Source organism: Brachyistius frenatus, unplaced genomic scaffold (genome assembly GCF_029030835.1).
Source record: "Brachyistius frenatus isolate BFR_SWC_R1_liver_20210118 unplaced genomic scaffold, ASM2903083v1 Contig_18, whole genome shotgun sequence".
NCBI classification, from domain to species: domain Eukaryota; kingdom Metazoa; phylum Chordata; class Actinopteri; family Embiotocidae; genus Brachyistius; species Brachyistius frenatus.
In genome coordinates, this window is record NW_027210617.1 from 5,613,973 (window position 1) to 5,638,830 (window position 24,858).

A 24,858-nucleotide genomic window follows, 5' to 3' on the forward strand; every position below is an offset into this window, starting at 1 on the left:
GTTGAGGCATTTGAACCCTGAAACGTCATGGTGAATTTCACCAATAACACCACTAGATAAGCTGAACCCGGAAGCTCGAACCTTTGTTTTAAAGAAAAAGTGAGGTAAGTGAAACGTAAAAATAGTTGCGCACCGGGTTAACCTAAATGTTACTTCACTACTTATGAACTTTACTGGGCCCTTTGTAGCACCGCCCCAAATATATATATATATATATATATATATATATATTTAGGCTACATTGCCCGGTTCTTGGTAATGCATGGATACTAATCAAACCATTTTCACAAACGGTGAAGCATGCCTCTGTTGTTATTTCTGCAGGACACATGCGATACTCACAAGCCACCAAATGAGGGCAGTCAATGCAAGGCAGACGAAACTACTGGAATCAATTATTACGACAGGTCTGTTGCCTTCCTTTCCCCCCCCCCCCCAGCTCCTTGATTCAACATAAAGGCTCGTGATTATGTTCAAATTAAATCCATGGCTTTAAAAGGTAACCTCCTTCATTTCTGTCAGTGTTAACGCAAACATCTGCTCAACCACTTCAAAAAAGATTGTTTATATCCCTTTTGAAACTACTGAAAGAGCATCATCTGAGTGAAGCCTGAAGTTCAGAGAATATGTCGCATCCATATTTAGCCCTTTATAATGAGGCAGCCTTATTAATTATCTGAAAAATTCCACCGTGCCTTATTTTTCATATGCAATTAAATCTCAACTGTGTTCATTTTGCATGAAAAAAACAACAACACAGTGACTGTATACCTGTCTGTCTGTCTCTGTCTTTGATTATCCTTGTTTCCTCTTCCTCCTCTGTGCTCTCTTTGTGTCTTCCTTTCACGCACTCGGACAGCTTGTCTGCCTGCCTGCCTGCCTGCCCGCCCGCCTGCCTGTCTGTCTCTGATTTTCCATCTATTGCTGGATATCAGTCTTTTCTTCCATAAAGTCCTGGCTCTCACCGGGGCCAGGATGGAAACAAAAATCCAATGTATGCTCAATATGGTACCGGCCTGTACTGAGTGGATTGTGAAAAAGGTGAGATGAAAAAGGGGGACGTGTGACTGAGGGGAGGAGGGAAAGAAGGAAGATTACTGCAATATTCAAAGATAAAACACGAGATAAACATGCAAAGGCAGGAAAGAATGAGGATGGAAGATGAGGATACAGAAAAAGGTACCTTTTTTGTAATGTGGGGAAAAAGATTTTAACTGGTCCGATACAGTGATTTTGTGGGGAACGTGGCATATATATCGTGCATATTGTCTTGTAATATCTATTCTCATACGTTGTCCCAGCAAAATCTCTATCAACCAAATGAATAAAGGATTTAATTACCAAAAGACCTTTAGCACAACAAATTAATCGTATTCCCACGGATGATGGATTCTCACAATATATGTACCCTTTTTTAAGTGAGACTTTGTTGTTTTTGTTTTTCTTAAAACATAGAGGGGGGCCTAGTGATGTAAGGAGGAGGTGGAAGAAACGGGAGAAACTCGAGGACTCCGGGGGTTTTAAACTCAGACCTTCTTTTCCACAGCATAAAACTGAAAGGTCTTTGTGGAATGATGTCGTGAAACTGATACTGCTTCACCAGTATAATTGATTTGAATGGGACTGCAGGGATCTGGACGGTTTGCCATCACACTTACATACCACGCCGCCTTTAGATTTCCAACAGAAACACCCTGGGACTTCTTTCTGACCTTCCATTAAGTCTGGAGCCTGAGCTTGGGAAACCCTGGTGCAGATAGAATGGTGCAGGCAGGCAGGCAGGCAGGCGGGAAGGGGAAGGGGAAGATGTGAAGGCCTTGATGGGATAATGTTGATGGCTGTGGTGATAGTAGTGGGGGGTTGGATTCTAGCTGGATGACCTCATCCAGCCTCCCGCCCCTGGGAAAAAGTGAGCGCATGAGTGTCGTAAAAAAAAAAGAAGAGGCATTTACGGTCTCTTAACAGACTTAGATGGGTCTTTCCCTCCACAGCACACAATCCAATTTACCAGCCTGGACACTGGAACACTGAGAGAGAAAAGGATCAAACAATGGGGGGATGCAACTCAAAAAAATACTTTATTTTTTCTAACAGACTGGACAGACTTCAGTGGTTTTGTCATCTTGTGAGTGTGATAAGGAGAGTTTTTGTGTCTACACATCTGTATCTACACTATGTTGCACAAAGAATGATGGGATTTCCTTAAATCCATCTTATATAAGGAAGAAGATAAAAGTTCTGCTCTCCCTCTAGGTACCTGCACTTAGCTGGGATTTCCCCTTAAAGGCAAAATGATTCAAATAACCTCAACTGACGCTAAAACATAAAAATTATCCAGTGATGTCATGCGAATGAATAATGTACATCTTTGGAGGAGATTCGTGCGAGCTGATTTTATTCCCCCATCCTCTCTTCATTTGTTCTCATCATGCATCTTTTGTGATTTCTCAAGATGTATCTCTTGTTGCAGCCTGTGTGATGTGCAGATATTTCAATGAATGAACGGTCGGTTGACTGCGAAAGGCAACAGCAGGATATTCCGCTGGGAATAAAGCGCCTCCCCTTTAATCGCTCTGTTGAGTTTCTCTCGGAGCTGTAGTCGCTCTCTTCACTCGCACATTTGCCGTCAGACGTTGGAGGAACTCCGGTGGGTTTCAGTGCCAGAACGCGCTGTTTTTATTTTTTCCTGGTCCTTTGGTGGATTAAAAAGCGTTACGAGTGTTGTTGTTGTTTTTTGTGTGTTTTTTTTACACTTCTCGGGTGTCGTTTTATTGTCATCGACATGAAGAAACGCGGAATAAAGCATTCAAAGTGGCTGAAGGACTGAATTGGTTTGGTAAGTGATTGTGCTTTCGGTGCGCAGCGCTCCCTGGAATTGAAATCCAGTGGTTTGGTGATTGTTTTCAGGAAAAGTTGAAGGAAAAACGTGCATTTTTCGGATTGGTTTAAAGCTTTCCAAACAAGTCTGTGCCAAACTTGTATTTTATGTTGGTTAAATCGTTTAAGAAAACTTTGAATTTAAAACAACTTAGATTTATTTGATTTCACGTTACCTTTTAATATTTTCTTCCGGTCTCTTTGTCTTTACTTTTATATCACCATGTAAACGTTGGACTTTATTGCAGAGGTGTGAAATGTAATTGCTGCTTTTGGGCAAAGTCCAGATGCGAGACGTTATTGCTCCCTGCGTAAAACAAAAGGAGTGCGCAAAGCCCAGCTGTCAGTGTAGTTTACCGTCACATGAGTGCTTGTAAAAGCACACAAATTGTGGTGAACAGTGAAACGGAGTCCTGCACAAATATTAAGAGAAAACAACGACCCGTGGATTAATATATTTTTAGAATAATATATATATATATATATAATATATATTAATATATGGACTGTCTTGTCACAATCAGAAAAGCACAGAGCAAATCTAATATATAGCTCATACAATCTCATTAGAAATATGGACAAGCAATAACCAAATATCTGTCCCTGTCTGCCCCTGCAGCCTGCCGCTCTCACTCCACCACACACCAGCACATTTGGAAGCTGAGCTGCGATGGCAAAGTGGCTGAAAGACTACCTGAGCTTCGGCCGGAAGGTGCCTCCACAGCCGCCCACACCAGACTACACAGAGAGTGAGATCCTCAAAGCCTATCGGCTCCAGAGGGACCTCGATTTTGAAGATCCCTACGAGGAATCTGAAAACAGGTCCAGGGGGGAGTCGGGGACTTCTGACCCTGCAACACCAGTGTACGGGTCACCCATGAAGTCATCCAGTGTGGACATAAAGTCTCCTAAACACAGACTGATCAAAGTGGACTCCCAGGAACTGGGCCGCACCAAGATTCTCCTCAGTGCCGTCTCTATAGAGGACCAGCAAGAGCCTGTAAGACCCTCCGTTTCACAGCATTTCTTTGTAGGTGCACAAAGAACAAAGTAGGTGATGACATGCTAAGATTTTTCTCGTGGGCCCCTCTCATGTGAAGTGCCGTGAGCAGGAGGGATGAAGGGAATGAAAAACACTCTCCCACTTCTCTCTCTCGTCCCACTTCCATCACCAGGACAGCTTTATTGATCAGACTCCATAAGCAAGTGACTGGTAATGTGTGTCACAAATATGCATTGTTTACATAAATCACGTTACATCCCATGCGCTACATAAATTTGCTGCCATAGACGGAAGGAAGAATTACCGATAGCTGGAGCGGACCACTGATTTGGAGGGGGTCACAGTCCCATGAGTTTATGTCCTCCCATAAATAATAGATGGGGTTTGGTTTTGCAAGCTGAGAGAGACCCCCGCATGAGCACATGTTAGGGGGCCATAGACAGTGTGCTGTATGTCAGGGGGCCACAGGGAGGTATAAATTATACTTTGCCGCTGTTTGTGTCATCAGGGCTGTAGTGCTGTTCTGGCTGTGTGCTCTTCTGCTGTAGAAAACATACACGGGGAACAAATAGAGCAGATGTTGAGAGAGCAACTGGAGCAGAAGCAAAGGTTTTACAAGGAAATTGTCCGCACATTAACTCAGCTCACATATGCTGAGTAAGTTACGGAGTATTTCAGGGTTTTTCGTCGCTACAGTTAAATCCATGACTCCGCTCATGGAAAATGCTACAAGTGTGAAAGTCCTGAAGTGGATTGAAGTAATAGTCTTAACTGAAGTCAATAGCTCCCCTCTCTGCTCCTCTCTCCTCCTGTTCTCATTAATTTCCCAGGGTCTATGGGAACATCCGCACCCTAATTAACATTGCAGATTCCTGTGCATCGACAGATAACCTGTTTGAGAATCAACACGGGATTAGGAGGCAATTTCGCACACGTGTGTGTTTAGCCAGAATTTGGGAAGTGAGCTTTGCTACAATGATTTCCATTGTGAGGGAGAGTAAGAAACAAAGGATATCCAGGTTTCTAGGTTTGTGCACGTCTGTGTGGTAGTTGCATATGTGTGTGTGTGTGTGTGTGACCATATGGTTGCTTATGTAGCTGTCACAGTGCCAGATGACCGCTGTTTTCCTCCTGTGCTTGCACGCAGGAACAAATGCTACCAACCAGATATCTCCCTCTTTAATCTCAGTCGTCTCTTTTTCCAGCCAAAAGAACAGATCATCCTCAGACAAGAGGGTTTCTCGCTACATTGCTTTAATGTGACAACAAAGATTCAGTAGAGTTCCTTAGAAGATTTTAAGGAGGAACTGCATTGTGTTGGTATTGGTACTAAAGGTGCAAATCCTTTTATCTTGGAGTGATGATACCCCAAAGTGTTTTGTGTGTGATCAAACGTATATTTAACCTGCCATTCAGTGAGGATCTCGGTACTCGCTAAGACTGCTGCGCTGCTGCCCCCACCTCAGGTCTTGATGAGCTTTTGTCTGTGTAGCACGCCTCGCTTTTCAGCATTAACGTACAGACTGAAATTCCTAGTATTCCGAAAACACTTCTGTCCAAGGATATTCAAATTGAAATGATTTCATTCAAACATCAGATGTGTCACTGCTGGATGAAAATTGAACCAATTATAGATTATCATTTGCATTTCAGCTCATTTTGCAAATGTACCTGCAAGAAGAAAAAAAAAAAAAGCACAATTTCTATTCCTATATGGAGTCAGCATTTTACTCAAGTTAACGTTCTGTAACAAAACGCGTCTTCTTCATTGATTCAGTGCGTGTTTTGTCCTTTAGGTGGTGCCGTCAGCTCCATTGGCAGGAGACACTGATTATTCGGACCCTTTTGATGCTCGATTGGACAACCGGCCAGAACCGGATCTCGGACCTGTTCCCTGTGAGAATAATGGCTACATGGAACCATATGAGGCCCAGAGGGTCATAACAGGTCAGTGGACTTTTCACAATGAATCAAAATTGACTTTATAATATGACGGTAGTTGGACAAGGATGAAAATCAGACCTCTTACCTGAAAGTCAGGTATTATATTGTATTTCAGGCACATTAAATCATGAATGAACTATGAAACTATGACATAAAGAAATATCATCCGTGATCTGTATTTTAGTTCACCACAGCTGAGTCAGCTCTCAGCCTCACGAAATGGTCCCTTTCTAGAGTCTATTCACCATCCAGCTTCAGACCCCTCTCCTCCCTTGTGATTTTTCTCCCACATCGTCTCGCTCACATCTATCGTTTTCCATTTGTATCTCCCCCTGTAACATCTCTGTCTGCCGCTCTCCCCCGAGCTCTCCCTGCTCTGTCCCACTCATTTAGTGTGAAAGCCTGCCCCCGCCGCTCTCTCCATTTCTCCTGCTCTCTTCATCTCAAGGGCTCTCTCCAACCCTGAGGGGAGTCTTTGGCTGTCACTCTAATATGTCCTTTAGTACATTTTAAATGCCCTGTCCTCTCTCCGTTGTCACTCGTGCTGCCCTTTTGGTCGTCAAATGAAGTTCGTAATAACAGCCGTAAAGTGAGCGGAGCATCTTATTCTTCTGCTCAAACTGAGAAACCTTGAAGAAAATCTTTTGTCCCTGCAGCTGGATGGAGAGATTAGATGCACGACGGTGATGGCGGAGCATTTGGCAAAGCGTTGTCACAGTTCTTTCATTGACTTTGAATTGAGGCAGTCACTCCAAGGCTGTCTGTCTGCCTGCTATTGTCTGTCTGTCTCAGTCTGTTGCTGCTCATTAAAAAAACAGCAGAGCAGCAAAGACAGATGTGAGATGGGAATAGTGATTATCTCCCACAAAGGCTGTCCTGAAAAAACACCTATGAGCTTTTTAAACTCTACTTTGAGGAGGGAAAAAAAAAAATCGTCTGTGCTTCTCCCTCTCAAGCAGTTGTGTTTCAACTCTGTCCTGATTCTTGAGTTTGGCTCAGGAGAATAAAAGACTGATCTCCCAGCTGACACATTTGCATGCCTAAACACACCGCAGTCCTCGATGCCGTCATTCCCTTCAATCTTCACTCTTTGTCACTCTGTCAGATTGCTATTTTCTTACCCCACCCCCTGCCAGTGTTTTACTCCGTCATGTTTCCTGTGAATTTGTCATTTTATTTCCTCGATGCCTGTTTTTATCTCCCGACCTTCATCTTTTCCATCTCCTGGCTGCCTCGACACCGCGGTTTCCCAGCGCAGGTAGAGAAGCGTTCAGCCCCGCTGTGCTTCTGTCTCAATGACTTAACATCAAGCTCTGACAGACCCTCCCCCCCCCCAACCACACACACACACACACACACACACACACACACACACACACACACACACACACACACACACACACACACACACACACACACACACACACACACACACCTCCCTGCCACGTCCTTCTCTCGCCTCCTGCTCTTCCTCTCCTTGTTTCCTCATTGCTTCCTTTTCCTTCTACTCCCCACACCCCACCACATCCTCTCCTCCTCTTTCTCTCCCCTCTCTGCCGCGCTCCTCCTCTCTCTCTCCATTTCCCCTCCACCCTCTTCTTCATAACCTCAGGGCCTTTCCCGACGGGCCTCCACTCTGTCACCATGGTGACAAGAATAGCCATTTCTAGTCGTGTGAAGGTTAAAGTTTTTCTCTGCCTTTCACCCAAAAACCCTTACATTTACTCGCGCTCCCTTCTCACCTGAACACACCTTCCTCTACAAGGCTGCTGGGTGTGGACACAAAAGATGCCTGCGCTTTCATTTGTTTCCCACCCTCTGGTGTACTACCTGTTTTTTGGTTTTTTTAAATGGGTAAATTTTGGAAGTCAACATATCAAACGACATGGCTGATTGGTCCTGCTGCAGCTTACAGGCTCCTATTAATGCATTTCGAAATCATGTTTTATCCTGTAGCGTGCATCAATAAACTGAAAGCCTTTTATCTCAGGGCCATATTTGACTCCATAGAACAGTTTCAGGTGCTGAGAAGCATTTGTTGGTTGCAACCCACTGAGAAACTGATGAAAATGTTAAAAAGGGATTGTGGATGCTGTTGTGAGCTGTGCTAGACTGCTGCTGGGATTCAGGTTGGACAAGAGCAGGGGTGTAGGTTGTCTACTGTGTTGCGACTCAGCATCCAGCCCAAAGGCCTCGTTAAGCCCCCCCCCCCCCCCGCACCCCCCATATGAGATTCTGAGCCCACGGCAAGCTGTGCAAACATAATTTGTCTCTCTCCTCTAATTCTAGTCATGTCAGAGCTCAACAGGCGGTTTGTTTGAATTCATAGCACAGAATAATTTCAGCTTTGTGCTGCTAACAAATACTTTCTAATACTCTCTGTTTTTCTTGCAGACTGGTTAAACACGACACATCAGTCAAATTTATGAGTGTTTGCATGCATGTTTGTGTCTATGTATGAATTTGTGTTATTCTGCATATGACAGAGCTACAGCGTGGCCCAGGAGGAGGTCAGGCGCGGGGAGGGCTGCAGCTCTATGACACTCCCTATGAAGACGAGCGAGGCCGGTGCCTGGGTATGTTGTATGGAGAGCCTCAGGAGGAAGGGAAGGAGAGCAGCAGGCTACCGCAAGATGACGAGAGACCGGCCGATGAGTATGACCAACCCTGGGAATGGAAGAAGGACCACATCTCTAAAGCTTTTGCAGGTAACCACAAGAGTTATTGTAGCAGTGTGACGGTAAAGTCAACAAAAACTAAGGTGGTGCGTAGACTGACGAAGCCAAATAACCATTAAGTTCCCAGTGAAACTGATTGGAGAACTAGTTTTTATAAACACTATTGTCACTTGTTTTAGTTTTTTTTTTAAACTGGAAAAGTTGGGCAGCTTTTCTGTATCTGTCAAATTTCTCTAGAAAATATTTTTTTGAATGTATTTTAGACATATTTAGGCAATGGAGCCACTGAATCAAGCTTCATGTTGTATTTGTATAGAATCTAATATAATTTAGCAGTTTGTGAATTTGAAGAGGCAGTGAGTCACAGCATCATCTAAACCTTTCCTCATACTAGGTTTCACTTGGTGTTGGTGCAAACGATACTCACAGTCTCCCAGATTAAATGGTTTTCCACACAAAAAAACTCCCACCCTCATCTGTAGTATTAAAGTGTTAAATCCTACCAATTACAGACAAGAGCCCCTGGAGCCACTGAGTGTCAAGACTGAACCGTTTATTATTTTATATTTTTTAAAGGGAATCATTCAATAGGACTTTTGAAAATACCAGGCTGTCTTTGAAAGTGAGAGCCCCCCTATGAGCACACAGACAGGACTGCTGCTGATACTACATGGTGAAATAATCATCTAACTGTCCTGACCTTTAACGTGGTATCTGCCCCCCATCTTCATATTTCCAAAGGCTTTTTTTTTTTTTTTTTTTTTTTTTTAAATAGGAAATTGAGAGCACTGCGACCTTCACTGTCATTTCTCTTTTTTCTTTTTTTTACATTTAAAACACATTCTGCCGACTATTGATTTCTTGCTCTCGCACACAGTCGAATGTCAGTCACGACCACAGTCGCAACAACCCCTGAGATGATCATTAGGACCGACAGAGGTGTCGGCTGTGTCTTTATGTGTGAGAGAAGAAGAGTTGTTGTCAAAAAGAAGAAGGTTAGAACACAGAACGAAAGATCAGTTTTCATTCCAATCCATCACATTAGTGCACGATTACAATGTTTCTACTTTACGAACCGTCAGTTTATGTTCCATCTCCTGAATGTAATTGGAGGCAGGTAGTGAAGTGGAAATAGGAGAGACAGAGAGGTAAGGAGAAACAGAACGGGACTGATAGCTCATTTAGGAGTGGATCACTGTAATGCATGCCAGGCCAACTCTGCTTAATTGAGCTGCATCTCAGAGTCACCAAGGTCAAGGTGATGGGGTAATAAATCAACCTTGTCTCGTCCTCACTCCCCTCCACTCCCATTCTCCTCTCCTCTTCCCCCGCTGTGTGCTCCCCCCTCTCTTCTCAGTTAATTACATGCTTACATGTGCATGACTGATCCAGTGCTAATAAGAGAGTCATGGTCAGTATACTATTGTCTAAATACACTCACATTCACACACACACACACACACACACACACAGACATATTCATTCACGTTGTGTCCATGCTCAAATCATACTAACCAGAAGAGTAGCAAAGAGCCACAGTAACTTATTGGAGACTGAGGATGATTTCAAAAGAAGGAGCATGGCAGTTAATTTCAAAGCCAATATCACCTCTCACCTACTTAGCACTCATCATTTTCTTCCGTCCCAGCGTGTCTTCTTTGTGCCACATACGCTATGCACTCCTGCAGAGGAGCGCTTACAGCACCATTACAAGAAGGCAGTGGAGGAAAACGCTGGTGCAGCTCGAGTTGTCTGACCCCTTGTTTTTTCCATTTGGAGTCAGCACTCTGAGCTGGCGTGCTGTCTGTCTGAGCAGACCAAAGCACTGAAGTGTAAACACACAAACAGTATTTTCCATTCTCACATTTAATCCATATTCCCAGACCCTCTCCGCGTTGCTAGGCACGGCCCACATTGTGAGGGTGGGGGAGAGATGGGGTGGACGGAGCAGGAAAAAAGAAAGAGATGGAAAAGATGGAAAGAGGAGAAGAAAAAAAAAGATAAGATGGAGAAAGATGGACAAAGAGGCTGCTGGAGAATGCTAGCCGGAGAGAAACAGAAAGGGATGTCCAAGGTTGTTTGGTGGCAGCTCAGTGGATGTTTGTGGAGGCCCAGTGCTTCAGTAGGGAGGGGTGTTGAGGAGTATTAATGGTCGGGGGCTCTGGCGAGGTGAGGCAAACGGAGAGGAGGGGGAGTCAGGGCCATTGTGGCAGGGTGCAATCAGTCATCCGCTAACACAGGCACACTGTCTCACACATGCATACCAAGGCAGCAGCAGTGACAGGGCTGTCCCCTCAGCCCTCCCTCCCTGCGGATGTGACACACTCACTCTGATAACCTGCTACAGGGGGGCAAAAGGGGGAGCATCGTGATCTGCCAGCATCCTCATCATCACCTACTCACAGAGACACACACACACACACACACACACACACACACACACACACACACACACACACACACACACACACACACACACACACACACACACACACACACACACACACACACACACGTGGATTTCCAAATAGGTTTTCCATCACTGATTATCACCATGAACCTAATTCAAGGGTGAGAAGAGGTTTCTGTGCATGTTGGCACAAATGAGGGTGTGGGTGTGGGGGAGCAGGGAGGACTGCGGGGGCATATTGTATGTGGATTTGCATGCACTGCATTCATGCAAGAGCTTCTCAACAGACTCCCCCTGATAATGATTTCCACAGCTTATCCATGGTTAAATGTAATCGCCTGGGTGAATATTGAATGTTGCGGCTAGTTTTCAAATAGTATGAAAAGTAAGCTCCAAAGCCATTTGACTTGTTTTCTATTGGCTGCAAAGTCCCATCCAGCCAGTCCTGTGAGCTTGAGCCTGAGGAGTCGGACATGGCAGGCCTCTCTCAGTCCAGTGGGTTTTAATTACAGCATTAGAAAGCTGTCACCAGTCGCCACCATCCAGCTCAAATTACAGCAGTCATTAAATCCTGGAAGTTATTAGACAGTCCAGCAGTGAAAGATTGGCCCTATAGTCATTCGGCATTATTAGTAAGATAATGAAAGGCACCATCTTATTAGCTCTCTGATGGCCACGTCTAATAAACAGATGAGTAGGTGTTTCATGTTTTGAAGGTTTATTGTCCACTTTGAGCCATTTGTTGCCAGTCGAGGCTGAGTGAAGGCTGAAGAAGTGGGCACGTGATGAGAGATTTGCAAGTCAGCTAGAGATCCGGATGGGGAAGATGAATGGATAACATTGTCACCCCTAGCAATTCTTGTTATGGTGCCTTTGAGCAAAGCACTTACCCTCCACTTGTTCCAGTGCAGCTGGTCACGAGGCAACAACTAGAGACTGAGGCCATTGAGAGCAGCTCTATGAGTCCTGAAAGCAAGATAGTGGTGAAAATGTTTTTTTTTATTTAGGGTGTAAGTTAAGATAAGCAGTCATCATAAAAAGTCATTATGGTGAAATATTTTTCTTTCAGGTGCAACATTTAATAGACATTTTGGCTTTATTAATTGTCTTATTGGCAAAAGAAAATGAAATTGTCATTTCTGTTGCTGAAAACAAATTGCAATATGCATGACTGTGTGTGTGTGTATCAAAAAGAGGACATTTTGATTGGTCCGCACTTATCTATACCCCCTTAAAGGGCTTTTTGAGGGTTAAGAATTGGTTTTAGGGTCCAGGTTAGAATCAGGTTTAGGGTTGGGTGATGTTGTAATGGTTCAGGTCAGGGCTGGGGAATGCATTATGTCAGTTAATGTCTCAGAGAAAAAGAGAGGGAGATAGAATTTGTTTGTGTGTCCATGCAGCAGCCTACATCTAGCCTACATTTGTGTGTATGTGTGCATGCAGACCAACAAGTAAGAAAAAAGGACAAAGAAAATGAGATTTCCATTTGTGGACTGATGTTGCTCTCCAATGCTCTAAGCAGGCCCTGGGGGCATCTGACCAGCCTCTTCATATATTAACTGGCACAGCAGAAGGACTCCGGCGGCTCGCTCTCTCTTTCACTCTCACCTCATTTACCTCTTTGTCACATTTGCTCTCTCTTGTCCATTCCCTCTCTCCTGTCACTTGCTACTTTCACTTACATTCAGCCTGAACCTTTCCTGACTTTAATGAAAAGACATGTCCTGTGTGTGTCCTCCTCACTGACCAATATGAGAGATGGAGGGAGGGAGGATAGAAGTAGAGTAGGGCAAGGAAGGAGAGGCACAAGGGAATATGGAACGAGAGATAATGCCCCACTTAGAGGGGAAATAGGTGAAGGTGGAGTGATAAAAAAGAGGGATGTTCCACACTGAGAATAAGAGAGGGAGAGCACTGTGAATCCACAGGGAAATGGATATAATGAATGCCAGGAAAATGGATACACAGAAAAGATGGTTAAGGACTGTGTGATGCTTTAAAAATAAAAAATAAAAATGATGTGGCTACATATTATTAAAGGGGAACTTGCGTGAATGCATGTTGAGTCTTTTTCCTTCACTGGCATGAGGTGGTAATTGTCAGTCCATAAGAAGGCTTTTTTTTGCCCAGCAGAAGGTCTTTGTGTGCAGAGAGAAGACGGGATGCCAGGGCTGTTTGAAAAACAGATGTCTTCATTAATGTACCTAATGAAGCTGTTGTATTGTCTTTGTCTGCTCCTCCTTCATTATGAGGACACAGAAAACAGCTGGGGTGCTTGAAAAGTCAGTTATCCGTCACCCAAGGCGATGTGGCAACACGGAGGGGAAAACCTAATCTTGGCCATTCCCTCCCCCACAGATCATTTCTGGTAATTGTTAGCAGGTAGTTGAGGCACCAGGCATGTGGGATTTTGGCAGACCACAAATTGCTGTCACCTGTTTCATCAGTCAGATTAATTATGGGAGAAAAACACACCATTGTTTCAGTATAGATACACTTTTGTAATGCACAAATAAAAAATACGAGCTGTAGGGCACTGATGTGGGCATGGCTCCATTAATTTGATTGTCCCGTACTGACGAACCAAGCAAAGCACTAACAGCCTTCTCTGGATGACTGGATGACAGCTCCACAGGTTCCTATTAGAAGTGAATAGAAACCAGATGTGTGCTGCTAGGAAATGAGTGACATGGTGTGTGTGTGTGTGTGTGTGTGTGTGTGTGTGTGTGTGTGTGTGTGTGTGTGTGTGTGTGTGTGTGTGTGTGTGTGTGTGTGCGCGCGTGTGCGTGTGTGTGCGTGCGTGCGGTGTGCGTGCGTGCGGTGTGTGTGTACGTGTGTGCGCTTGGCTCAGTTTTTTTAACAATGTGAGGAGCTCAGCTTTGTGTTTGTTTCTTTGGCCTTTTGTGACAGAGAGAGTTCTCTAGTGCAATGAGACACTCAGGAATACACTCGTCCTAGTTGGTTTGGTGGAGTGTGTGCCTTTTTGCATCAGCATATATTTGGGAAGCAGAGACAACTATTGTTGTTTTTTTTGTTTGTTTTTCTAAGTTAATTAACTTGCAAAATTTGGAAAAGCCACTTACTTTTGTTCTGAAGGTTTCCCTCGAGATAGGAGTCCTCTAACCATCTGGATGAAAATATGTTTAGTCCAGTGATTTTTCTCCCAATGTGCATCCCAAATGTGTGCTAATGAATGATGGTCACAAACTGGGGCTAGGTAGAGTCTAGTGGTTTAGATGCAGTCCCCCTGAATACAATTGATATTAGCGTAAATATGATATACTGTGGATCTGATATAGTCTGAAGAATGGTGGAGTGATTTACCCTGCATGTGCCTGAAGGTAACAGCATGGAAAAGGGTTAAATAATGAGATCTTAACTTTGCTGCAGTTATGCTAACCAGCAGCAGGATTATTAGCATATTACACCAAATCCCTGAGCTACACTGTGAACATACACAGACTGAGCTGTCACCCAAAGATTTACAGCAATAACAAACCCACTCTTTCTGTCTCTTTGATGTGTGGCCTCTATCGTCTATGCTACCGTGTGTGCAGGTTACAGTGTAAGCCGCCACAAATCTGTGTCTGACAATTATACTTGTTTTGAGAGTGAAAGAACAAGATTATTCAAAGGAACTTATTATTTGAGGATCAACAAAGTTTCAGTGCTGGATCTCAGGTCCCAGAGCTCTGCTGGTTTTAATTCCACCATCTAACAAGGGACCAGTTTACAGCAGACAAAAGGAAATTCAGTTAAATATTTAGCATATGTTTTGTCTGGATGAAATCTCTCTCAATTGGTTCCACTGATGTCTTCCATAGGGAACTCAGGCTGTTGTTGCTGACGTGGCTCAGTCATTATCAACAGTAATAGATCGCCACCGGGCTCTACTCTTGGTCCATTACTTTTCAGACTTTACATAAATGGTACCATCCTTCCTACTCAGTACTTCAGTGTCCTTTTTTTTTTTTTTTTTTTTTTGCAGATGACACAATTTTACATGCCACACCTCAGCCCGTGATATGAGTTATCTTCAGTTTTTATTTGTCTGACTATGAATATCTCATGTTCTCTGGTTTCTCTCAAAAATGAGACAATATGATTTGATCAAATTAGGCTATCGAGTATGATCAATGATTTGCAGTACCCTGGACCAAATCCCCATAGTTTAAGAATATGTTGAGTGGTCTGAAGTTATTGAGTCGATTAAGAAAAAATAAATTGAAGAAACTGCCAGAAATAAAATGTTTTGTTTAAAATGTTAGATAAACCACCCATTTATTGTTAAAACTTGTTTTTGTTCAGATTAGAGCAAAGAATCTGCCAATGAAGTAAAACAGTGGAGACATCTGAAATGATCTCTCAGCAGTTCTTTTTACTTTTTGGTGAAGAAAAGTGCATTTTTAAGATTCAACACTATAAACTTGTTAAGAGGGACAACAACCACCTAAACATTAAAGAAGCGTATTCTTGATGGAATTTTCTCCATCTGTGGCACGCCACTACCTAAGCTTATCTCCAACTCGGATGGTTGAGCACATTTCTGATCTGCAATAAATTGTCTTGGCTTTGTCCATTTTTTTTTCTCCCTCCTTCACCTGCTTTTGTGTGTTTCTCATTTAAACCCTTCTCTCTTTCCACACACCTCTCTCACATTTACTTGAGAGTTAGAGGTGTGAAATGTGATGTGGTGATCTGACAGGCAGCAGAGTGTGGTGGTGTTTCAGGGTGTCAGGTCTGTATTTGTGTGTGTGTGTGTGTGTGCGTGTGCGTGTGCGCGCGCGCGTGTGAACCTGTGTGTTTGCGTGCATGTCTCCCATTGAGGAGTGCCAGGCCACACTTTAATCCTGGCTTCGGCGGAGGTACGGCCCGCTCCAGATGGGGCCATTGTACTGCACCATGCATCAATAATTTACGGAGAGCCAGAGAAAGTGGCGGAGTGTGTCTGCCTGCTCAATAATTAACCAGGGAGGGAGAGAGGCATGTATGTACAGCCTGGGTCTCTCTCCAAACGCCCATTCAAATGGCCTTTGATGTCGCAGGCCTGGGGGGTCTTTGGATTTGTGGGCTCATTAAGATGTCACCCCTCTTTTCCTTTTATTTGTTTTGTAATCCCTTTTTTGCAGCGAGCAGGAGCTGAATGCACAGTGTGAAACTGGCAAAATGCATAATGTGTGTGTGTGTGTGTGTGTGTGTGTGTGTGTGTGTGTGTGTGTGTGTGTGTGTGTGTGTGTGTGTGTGTGTGTGTGTGTGTGTGTGTGTGTGTGTGTGTGTGCGTGCGAGTGCACGCGTGCGGGTCTATATAAGGCGGTGGTAATGACTGGTACAGTAGATGGTCGCATGCCATGGTATATAAAGCTGTTCTCAGTTGTGTCTCTGACTTCCTGCTGCTCTTCTGCTGTAGATAGGACAGTGAATGGAGCAATTTCTTTTGTCCCCACGCAGCTCAGTTCCTTTGTCACACTGTGTTTTTGTTTTCATTTCATCTCCTGCAAAAAGACAATTCTTTTAAAGTGGATTATTGAGATAACTATAAATAACCCAACCCCTGACTTCTCTTTTTTTTTACTCCCTTTTATCTTCTTAGCTTTCTTTACTCTCATCTCTCCTGATAAATTACTGTAAATAGAGGGTCTGAAACACTAAAGCTGCGTTTTTTTTCCCCACGCGTGTTAGAGTAAGGAGACAGGTGGGAGAGTATATGGGCTATCCTCGTGACAGGAGTTATAGTTAACTATATCTAATGACACAACATCCCTGTCATCCCCCCCTCCCCCCAAACACACACACACACCAACTCTCCGGCTTCCCTTTCTTCCACCTCTTCCACTTCTCACTCACTCTGTCCTCCTCACACTACAGTCAGTTCAGTCTCACTTTATCAACACCACGTCTCTCGCCTATCCTCCTTTTAGTTAACTTTGTTCAAACCCATCTGCTGTTTTCTTACTCCTTTTTTCTCTCGCCACCTCCCCGCTCCCCCTCCTCTATTAGAGATGAGGGAGTTGTCGGAGTTGCCCTGGCCTGCCCCAGTGGGTCAGCTGGAGGAGGAGCCCCCCGTCAGAGAGCAAGGTGACCTCTCACCCTGAACACCCCAACCCCCCCACCACCCCCTCCCACTCCCACCCCCGCCTCCCCTGGCTTCCATTATCAGCCCAAACATACACACATGTGCAGCTCTCCCGATCTCCACGACCCAAACTGTTGTCCTACATCTGCCCCACCTCCATCCTGAACCCTCCAGTGGCCTGCATCTGCAGCACCTGTCCCTGCCTGTTGAAGATTGCTACATGTGTGACTTGGGGGTTTAAAACACTCCCTTCTCACCAAATCCCCCTCTTGCATCAACCATGCATGAAACGCTCCCCATAAATGAGGATGACTGCTGCATTCATGTCAGGTGCTTAGTAGAAATGCGGTACAGTTAATGTTCAATTACAAGTTCTCTATATTGAATTTTACACAAATCAGGCATAACATTTTTGTTTATAAATGTAAATTGCTCCAGAATAGTTTCGCTAAAGTAAACATGACGTAAAGTGCAGTGTCTACTCTGCAAGACGGAGACATGCACCAGAGGCAGGCAGACAAGACACCAACTTCCTTTCTCTGTCTGCCCTCCTGGGCTCATAAAACCACTGATGGTAATTGTTGATGATGCTTATAGTTTTGTTGTTATCCAACCTAAACTTGCTGTCCAGCAGCGTGACCCACCCAGGAGAGGTCTCACTGCTTCATGCCTGGTTTTGAAATTGCCAGATGTCGGATGTTTACCCAAGTCTGGCTGAGAGGTTTAATCCCTTTCCATCTTAATGCTGTGTAAATACCGCGACTCCCTTTTTGTGTCCCCTGCCTGCCAACAGTGCAGTTTGATGGCGCAGAGTGGGATCGCTCCTCGTCACCAACAGACCGGCTGCGTCCTCTGGGCCCCAGGTCCAGCCCGCTGGCAGGAGGGGGAATGAAATTTCGAATGCCGCCAGAAGGCCTCGCAATGGTGGGAGAGAGAGTGGACCCCACTCTGCCTCTGGAGAAGCAGGTGTATGTATGCTGTCTTTTGTTGAACCTATAGAGACTCAAAGCCATCACTTTCTGGATCTGAATATAGGCCAGATTCCATTTTGAGTTTCATCCATATAGTGTATATGAAAATGGATGTTAGCTTCTTGGTCTGAAAAGTAAAGCCAAGTGCAATACTACTGAGGCCCACTAGGGGTTGGCTTCAAAAAGAGTCTGGCTTCTATAGACTCCTATTCAACTTCTCTCATGAAATACTGAAAATAGAAAAGTAATAATTGATTAAATATTAGGTCTCAAAGAGAAGTATATTTTGTTGCATGTCAGATTTGATTGACAGGCCCGGGTGCAGGTGAGGTTTCTTCAGTCTTAGTGTTCTTAAGTTATCAGTCAGATTCACCACTCGCTCCTCGCCAGCTCCTCCAAATATGGTCACTTCTGGCTCTAAAAAAAACCAAGATGGCAACGGCTGAAATACTGAACTCAAGGATTCAATCCAAAGCTGCAGTTCACAAACCAATAGGTGCCGTCATGATTGGTTGACGCTTGGTTTAACCAGATTAAGAGGCACACATGTTTTGATATTCAATGACTTCTGATAGTTAATGATTAAGTTTCCTTGTTGCTATCAATTTAATGACCTCGAATGTAATACAGGATAAAGAAATTGCCCCGTCTTAGAAGATAAATATCAGTAATAGCAATACAGGCCGTATCAGCAGACATCAAATTGTACCGACAGTGCTGTGAAAGATTCAGTCTTATGAAGAATACAGGTCAAGCCAGGTACAGTAAGCAGTAAGATGTTCACATGTCACAGGCATGTAAGTTTATACGAGGCCTTTTGTCTGGAGCTTCATTCTGATTTTTAAATGCATCAAATATACACCATTCAATTATTTGCGCTTGTAAAGCCTCTAAACCCTAAATTATCATAAGCTGTAACTGTTTCTGGTTTGCTGTCATGCACATACATTTTGAATACAGTTATACAAGTGACCTTGAATATTTGAGGAAGAACGAGGTTGTCGATCCCACAAAAAAAAAAAAAAAAAAAAAAAAAAAAGTCAGTTTTATTGCATCACTTTGATCTATTAAGGGCTTGGACACATTAAAACGAAATGGTTATGTGTTTCGGCTAAGCAGCGCCCATCAGAGCTTACAGAACTGTGAAAGGTTCAAATGAGAGCTAATTAAATCAAAACATTAAAAACACACATTTACTTTGGTCCTAATTTCAGACATCATTGGTGTAATTCATGTGCTGTTTCTGTGCCCATAATGGGCTGTTTTGCTAATGAAATCCAAGCTCGTGACACCCCTTAAGCACAGATACACACACACACACGCACCCCCCCCCCCCCCCACCCACCCACACACACACACACACACACGACACAGTGTTGTACTCACAAACCCATACATGTGTACACATTCACTTCAGGATGCTAGTTGATTATTCTGCTTCATTACTCCCTGAAGATCTCTTAAGGACTGTTATGAGATTTGTGGTTTTCCTTCAGCTCTCTTAACGGCATCACTGTCAACCTGTAGCATCCAGTACACCTGCTTCCGTCATCCACAACAGAAGAGCATCACTACCGCAGAAGAAATATACATTTCACTTGGTTGTTGTGTCGGTCTCTTAACAATTTTGGTACTTGACCATACTTAGATTAAACTGAAATACTTTTTGTCAGCCACATTACCGTTATATCTCCAGAGATGCTGGTGTGTTCTGTTGGTTCATCCACCACTTTAGTCCATAAAGAAATATCATAACATACATAATGATAACTGATGCGTTGCCATGAAAATCTGTACAGACATTCATTTTACAAATCTTAATGGCTTCGGGACTCACTCAATCATGACATTTGTATTTTTGAGTGAAATTCCTCAACTTTTGGATGGATTGCCATCAAATATCGCTCCTCAGGACGAATTGTAATAACGTTTGTGATCGCTTAACCTGCTAACAGCAGCTAGCTGTCAAAAATGTTCAGTGTGTTTGTTAGGAATTATATCATTGTTGTGTTAAGGTTTTCTATTAAACTTAAAATATATTCATATTATTGGTACCAATGGCCATTTTCACAATTTGTAGAGCTAATCTTGTATGATGAATTGCTATTGTTCATTTGAAGGATCAAATCACTGACATACCTCTGCAGAGTTTCTTATGTAGTGTCATCATTCTTCATCTTTGGAAAAAATATGTTATGTTTGCAATTCATTTTCCCACTTCTGTCATGTCTTACCTTGCCTCGGTGTGTGTGTGTGTGTGTGTGTGTGTGTGTGTGTGTGTGTGTGTGTGTGTGTGTGTGTGTGTGTGTGTGTGTGTGTGTGTGTGTGTGTGTGTGTGAGATCAATCAGGTGGTACCACGGCTCGCTGTCGCGTTCGGAGGCAGAATCACTGCTGACACTGTGTAAAGAGTGTAGCTACCTGGTGAGGAACAGTCAGACCAACCGCACTGACTACTCCCTGTCCCTCCGGTAAGACAGACACACACACACACACACACACACACACACACACACACACACACACACACACACACACACACACACACACACACACACACACACACACACACACACACACACACACACACACACACACACACACACACACAGAGAGAGAGAAAGCTACAATGACGAGCGGTGAAACCTGAGCACCTTCAGTGTCATTCTCAGATGAACAGCTTTACAGTGTAATTGCACATTTCTCATTTATTTCTGCTGTGTGACTGAAAAGTGTGTGTGAAGCGACCCGAGCTACTGATCTCATGTTGCAGTCTCCCTCACCTCTCCATCTGTCTCTCCCTCGTCTCTCTCTGTCTCCCTCTGTCCCCCACACCACACCTCCACTTAGGATCACTTGCCACACTGATTACTCTCCCACTATTCATTTGCAAGGCACAATACTGCTTACCTGGACAAATCTCTCCCTTCTAATTACGACCATGATCCATTGCCCTGGCCTCACACCACTCTCCCATCATCACTCTGTCTTCACACCATCCTTGGCATCTCTGTGTGGCCTTCCTCCTTGGCCCCAGCGGGCCCTCTAAGTGATAATCAGGCAGGTAGAGCACACTTCAGTGCACACATCATCCTCCACATAATCACTAATGAATATGAATTACCTTCTGGGGGGGACACACAAGAAGGGAATTAGGCAGGGAGAGGGTTGGGTGGGAGTGGGAGGGGAGGGGGGGGGGAGTGGAGTCACTGTGTCGTGCTGACATATAAACAAGCTCATGCATTACTCATTTACATGAGTAGAGTGGGTTTGACACACGCACGCACGTTTGCTCAAGCAACAAGGACGAGGTCAGTGCTTGGTGCTCGTTCCCCAGCTGGCGTGTGTGAGGTTTGAAAGAAGCAATATATTTACATAATCTATCAACCTTGCATTCTTTGGGTTGTTTAGAAGGAGTCAGTGGCTGTCATTGAAGTAGACCTTCAAAGTCGAGACAGAAGAATGCCATGGGACAACGAGGACGCTGTATGTCTAGGTTCAACACAGCCTTCCTATGAGTAATATTAACATTGTACGCACAAATGTTGCTGAGATCTTGGAACGTAAAATCTCTAGATAGAAGTCAAACAGTGCAAAAAACATAAGCAGCCTGATGATCACGGGTTTCAAACAAAGCTCTTATTTAGACTGATTGTATTTGGAAGACAATATGAACATGAATGTTGAAATAAGAAGCCAAACTTATAAGCATCCATCACATTTTGAAGAGTTCCTTTGACCTTCCTCGCATCACAAAATTGTGCATACGTGCATGTTTCCAGTGCAACAAGGGCTCATTACCAGTATTTTTGGTTTACTCACTTTCAGTGCATGTTTTTCAGAGACCTCAAACTACTCCAATAAGGGCTATAAAAGAGAGTTTGATAAAAGAGAGTTTTCCTGATCTAGATTGGAAGCAGCAGTTTGGTCTTTTATCAGGGTGTTTTGGCTGGTTGGCAGGTTGGTTTTTTGATAAGGACAGACTGTCATGATGCCAGTATACCCTGCAGAAAAGACTCTCTGTGTGATAACAAACACATACCACCTAAATATTGTGCAGCTTGAATGCTTTTTTTTTTTTTTTTTTTTTTGTCATTGGTGTTATCTGTCCTTGGAAAACGTGAACCATACTTACTGTGTGCTAAGATTCCTCAGAAATGTGAACAGTGGAAGGAATGACTGATGGAGTCGGTTTAGGACGAAATGAAGAGCCACCCTGAAGTGAGTCAGACATGTCTGCCAGACTCTAACCAGCATGTATTATGAACGAGCACCGGTAGGTTGTAATGTACCATTAGATCCAGAGAGTCCCCAAAACAAAAAGGGACTGGATGAAAGCACGCTGTTAAATCGGAGCGCTGGCGTCATGAAGCCTCTCGGTGCTCAGGAGGCCGGTGGGACGATCACACGCTGCCGGTTGTTTGTCTGTTTGTAGTCACAGTGAGTGTTTTTTGTTTCACTGCTCTTCAGAATTTAATTTGGTTTACCAGAACAATGACAATTATGATGACCGGTTTCAGCCCTTGTCTTTCCCTCTGCTTCTATAATTAGACATACATCATGACTGGCTGGCTGGCTGGTCTCTTAAAGGGGAACTACGGTTGTGGTTGGCCGGGTTTTAAAGGGGAGGTGTGGTTTTCTCGGCTAAGCCACTTTCACAGACCAGAGCATTCGTCTTTCTGTCTCTCTTTGTGACTTTGTGTCCCCTACCATGTGTTATTACACCACTCATCCATCCATCACAATGTCCCTTCCTAACTAATTTGTGACAAGCTGTTAAATGTTGGTTCGAATGGTGTCCTCAAAGTGAAGGCAGAAGAAGAAGTGAACATAAATCCTAGCTGTCGCTTGCACTTGTCATTAATGTATGGCAGGCTGTATGATGTTTTATGTGCCCCACATTTCATGTCATCCCTCTTTCCGCCCCGACACTTCTTTCTCACTTTGGATCTCACTTCCACTCTCTTTCTCCTCTTCTGTCCTTCCTCAATCAATTCTTTTCAGATTTTTTTTTTTTTTTTTTTTTTCCCCCCATCACAGGAGTTGCCAGGGTTTCATGCACATGAAGTTCACCCAGTGTAAAGATGGCAAGTACGTGCTGGGACAGAACAGCCCGCCCTTCGACACCATCCCAGAGGTCATCCACTTTTACACCACACACAAACTCCCGATCCGGGGTGCTGAACACCTGTCCCTGCTGTTCCCCGTGCTGGTGCAGACACTCTGACTCACCTGGACGCTCTCCCTGGATCTCCAGGATTTCATTGTGATCAGACACTAACAACATGAATGTTTGACGGGATCTTCCCAGCAGAGTGACAGAGCTCTCTTCCTGTTTTACTGGACTACTTTTGAGGATTCAACACATGAGGGGCTCATGCACTCACCCACCACTGCTGTTGTACCTGTGCCAAGTGTTTCTAACATCCAGGGGATCAATTCACATTAAATGCAATACCTGAACTTTTGGCACCTTTGCTGTGACTCCTCTCTCTCTCTCTCTCTCTCTCTCTCTCTCTCTCTCTCTCTCTCTCTCTCTCTCTCTCTCTCTCTCTCTCTTCTCCTCGCCAAGCCAAAGGGGGCTGACTTCAGGACATCGGAAATTCTCCGTTTCATTGCATTTCTTTCACAGCTGAGGGAAATGCAGGGGATGTTAGCAGAGCTGTAGCTGGGAGAAAGTCTGTATATTTTGAATGTACTGATGCCCCAGTTTGCAGAAGACTGAGATTAAATTATTGCTGTTCCACAGAAACACCTCATCAACACTGGTAAAAAAAATATTGCTGTTGTTAGGTGAAAACCTTGGAAGTTGTATTCCGTTTATACCAGAATCAATAAATTAAATTATACTGCATAAAATGAGAAACGTTTTCCCTCCTCGGGCTGGGAAACCCTTTTTAAATGCTGGATAATTCAGGTTGCAAAAAAGAAAAAGCTATTTTCAAACACGAGGTTTTACCAACAGCAGTTATATTTCAAATGCTTTTCTACACAAACCCGTTTATTTCCATGCGGTCGGTGCTTTGCTGTTTGCTGAGGATTTGCTTGACACACCTCCATGTTACTTGTTGATTGTTCATCTTAAGCGACAGAGAAGCTGTGTTGTATTGGTACTTGTGTTGACCTTCCTGACCTTTATATCTTGTTGCTTGCTTGCGTTGCATTTTGCTAGACAATGCTTGGTTTGTTTAAGGCAACCTGTGACTGCTGTTATTGTCTCTTGACTGACTAATAAATAAGACTGGAAGCTGAGCTGGAGGTTTCATGTGAAGCAAAGAGATTGAGCACTCAAAACAAACTCCCAAACTTTATGAATGTTGGCCTCGTTTTCACACTTCCTACGTATTTGATGGCAGATTTTCCCGCTGGCCAAGTCACTACATGCTGGTTGATGTGTTGTATTTGAATTAGAGGCTTGCCATCTGGAATGGGTTCCCATGTCTGCTGCCCGGTTGCAGCATTGTGTGGAGAAGACTGAATTTAGGAAGGAGACCAAACACATTCATGACAATTGAAAATGCAGAGAAGTAAATTCATTTAAATCATTGTTATATGATCAAAAGTCAATACAAGTAAAAGATAGCAGGTTGCTGTAATTCATTTTAGCAGAGCAGTGTCTGTAATGTTATATTTTCATAGAGACCAGTGGTTCCCATCCTGGGTAAATAATTAAAAATAAAAATGTGCTACACAACATCATGTATATTTTCTTTGATTTTTTTTTTTTCTGATTTTCTGACTTCTTGGAAAATACTGTGTATGTTTACCTCTTTTAGCCTCTGAAAAATAATCAAAAGCAACTGGAGAAATGAAAGTAATTATTGCACTGTTCACAAACTATAGATATTCAAATTGTGAATAGTTACAGAACAGATTGATATTATGAGGTCACATTAACTTTAAA

The 24,858-nt window shown here is 43.7% G+C and overlaps 1 protein-coding gene across 4 annotated transcripts; it reads left to right on the forward strand.

The window, feature by feature from the left end:
* Positions 1-2,612: 2,612 nt before the first annotated feature.
* On the forward strand, positions 2,613-23,414 carry shdb (Src homology 2 domain containing transforming protein D, b). 4 transcript variants are annotated; one of them, XM_069695097.1, is made up of 9 exons: positions 2,613-2,836; positions 3,497-3,877; positions 5,677-5,827; positions 8,311-8,532; positions 16,910-16,987; positions 17,779-17,953; positions 20,306-20,425; positions 22,101-22,175; positions 22,995-23,071. In XM_069695097.1, the coding sequence occupies exons 2-8, from the start codon at positions 3,548-3,550 to the stop codon at positions 22,135-22,137; spliced, it is 1,113 nt and encodes a 370-aa protein (XP_069551198.1). In that variant the 5' UTR covers positions 2,613-2,836; positions 3,497-3,547; the 3' UTR covers positions 22,138-22,175; positions 22,995-23,071. The 4 variants fall into 4 exon arrangements, 3 of the variants coding, with proteins under 3 accessions (XP_069551198.1, XP_069551196.1, XP_069551197.1); XR_011310770.1 differs by lacking the exon at positions 22,995-23,071 and having other exon boundaries at positions 17,779-17,951; positions 22,101-22,172; XM_069695095.1 differs by lacking the exon at positions 22,101-22,175 and having other exon boundaries at positions 22,995-23,414.
* The last annotated feature ends 1,444 nt before the right edge of the window (positions 23,415-24,858 follow it).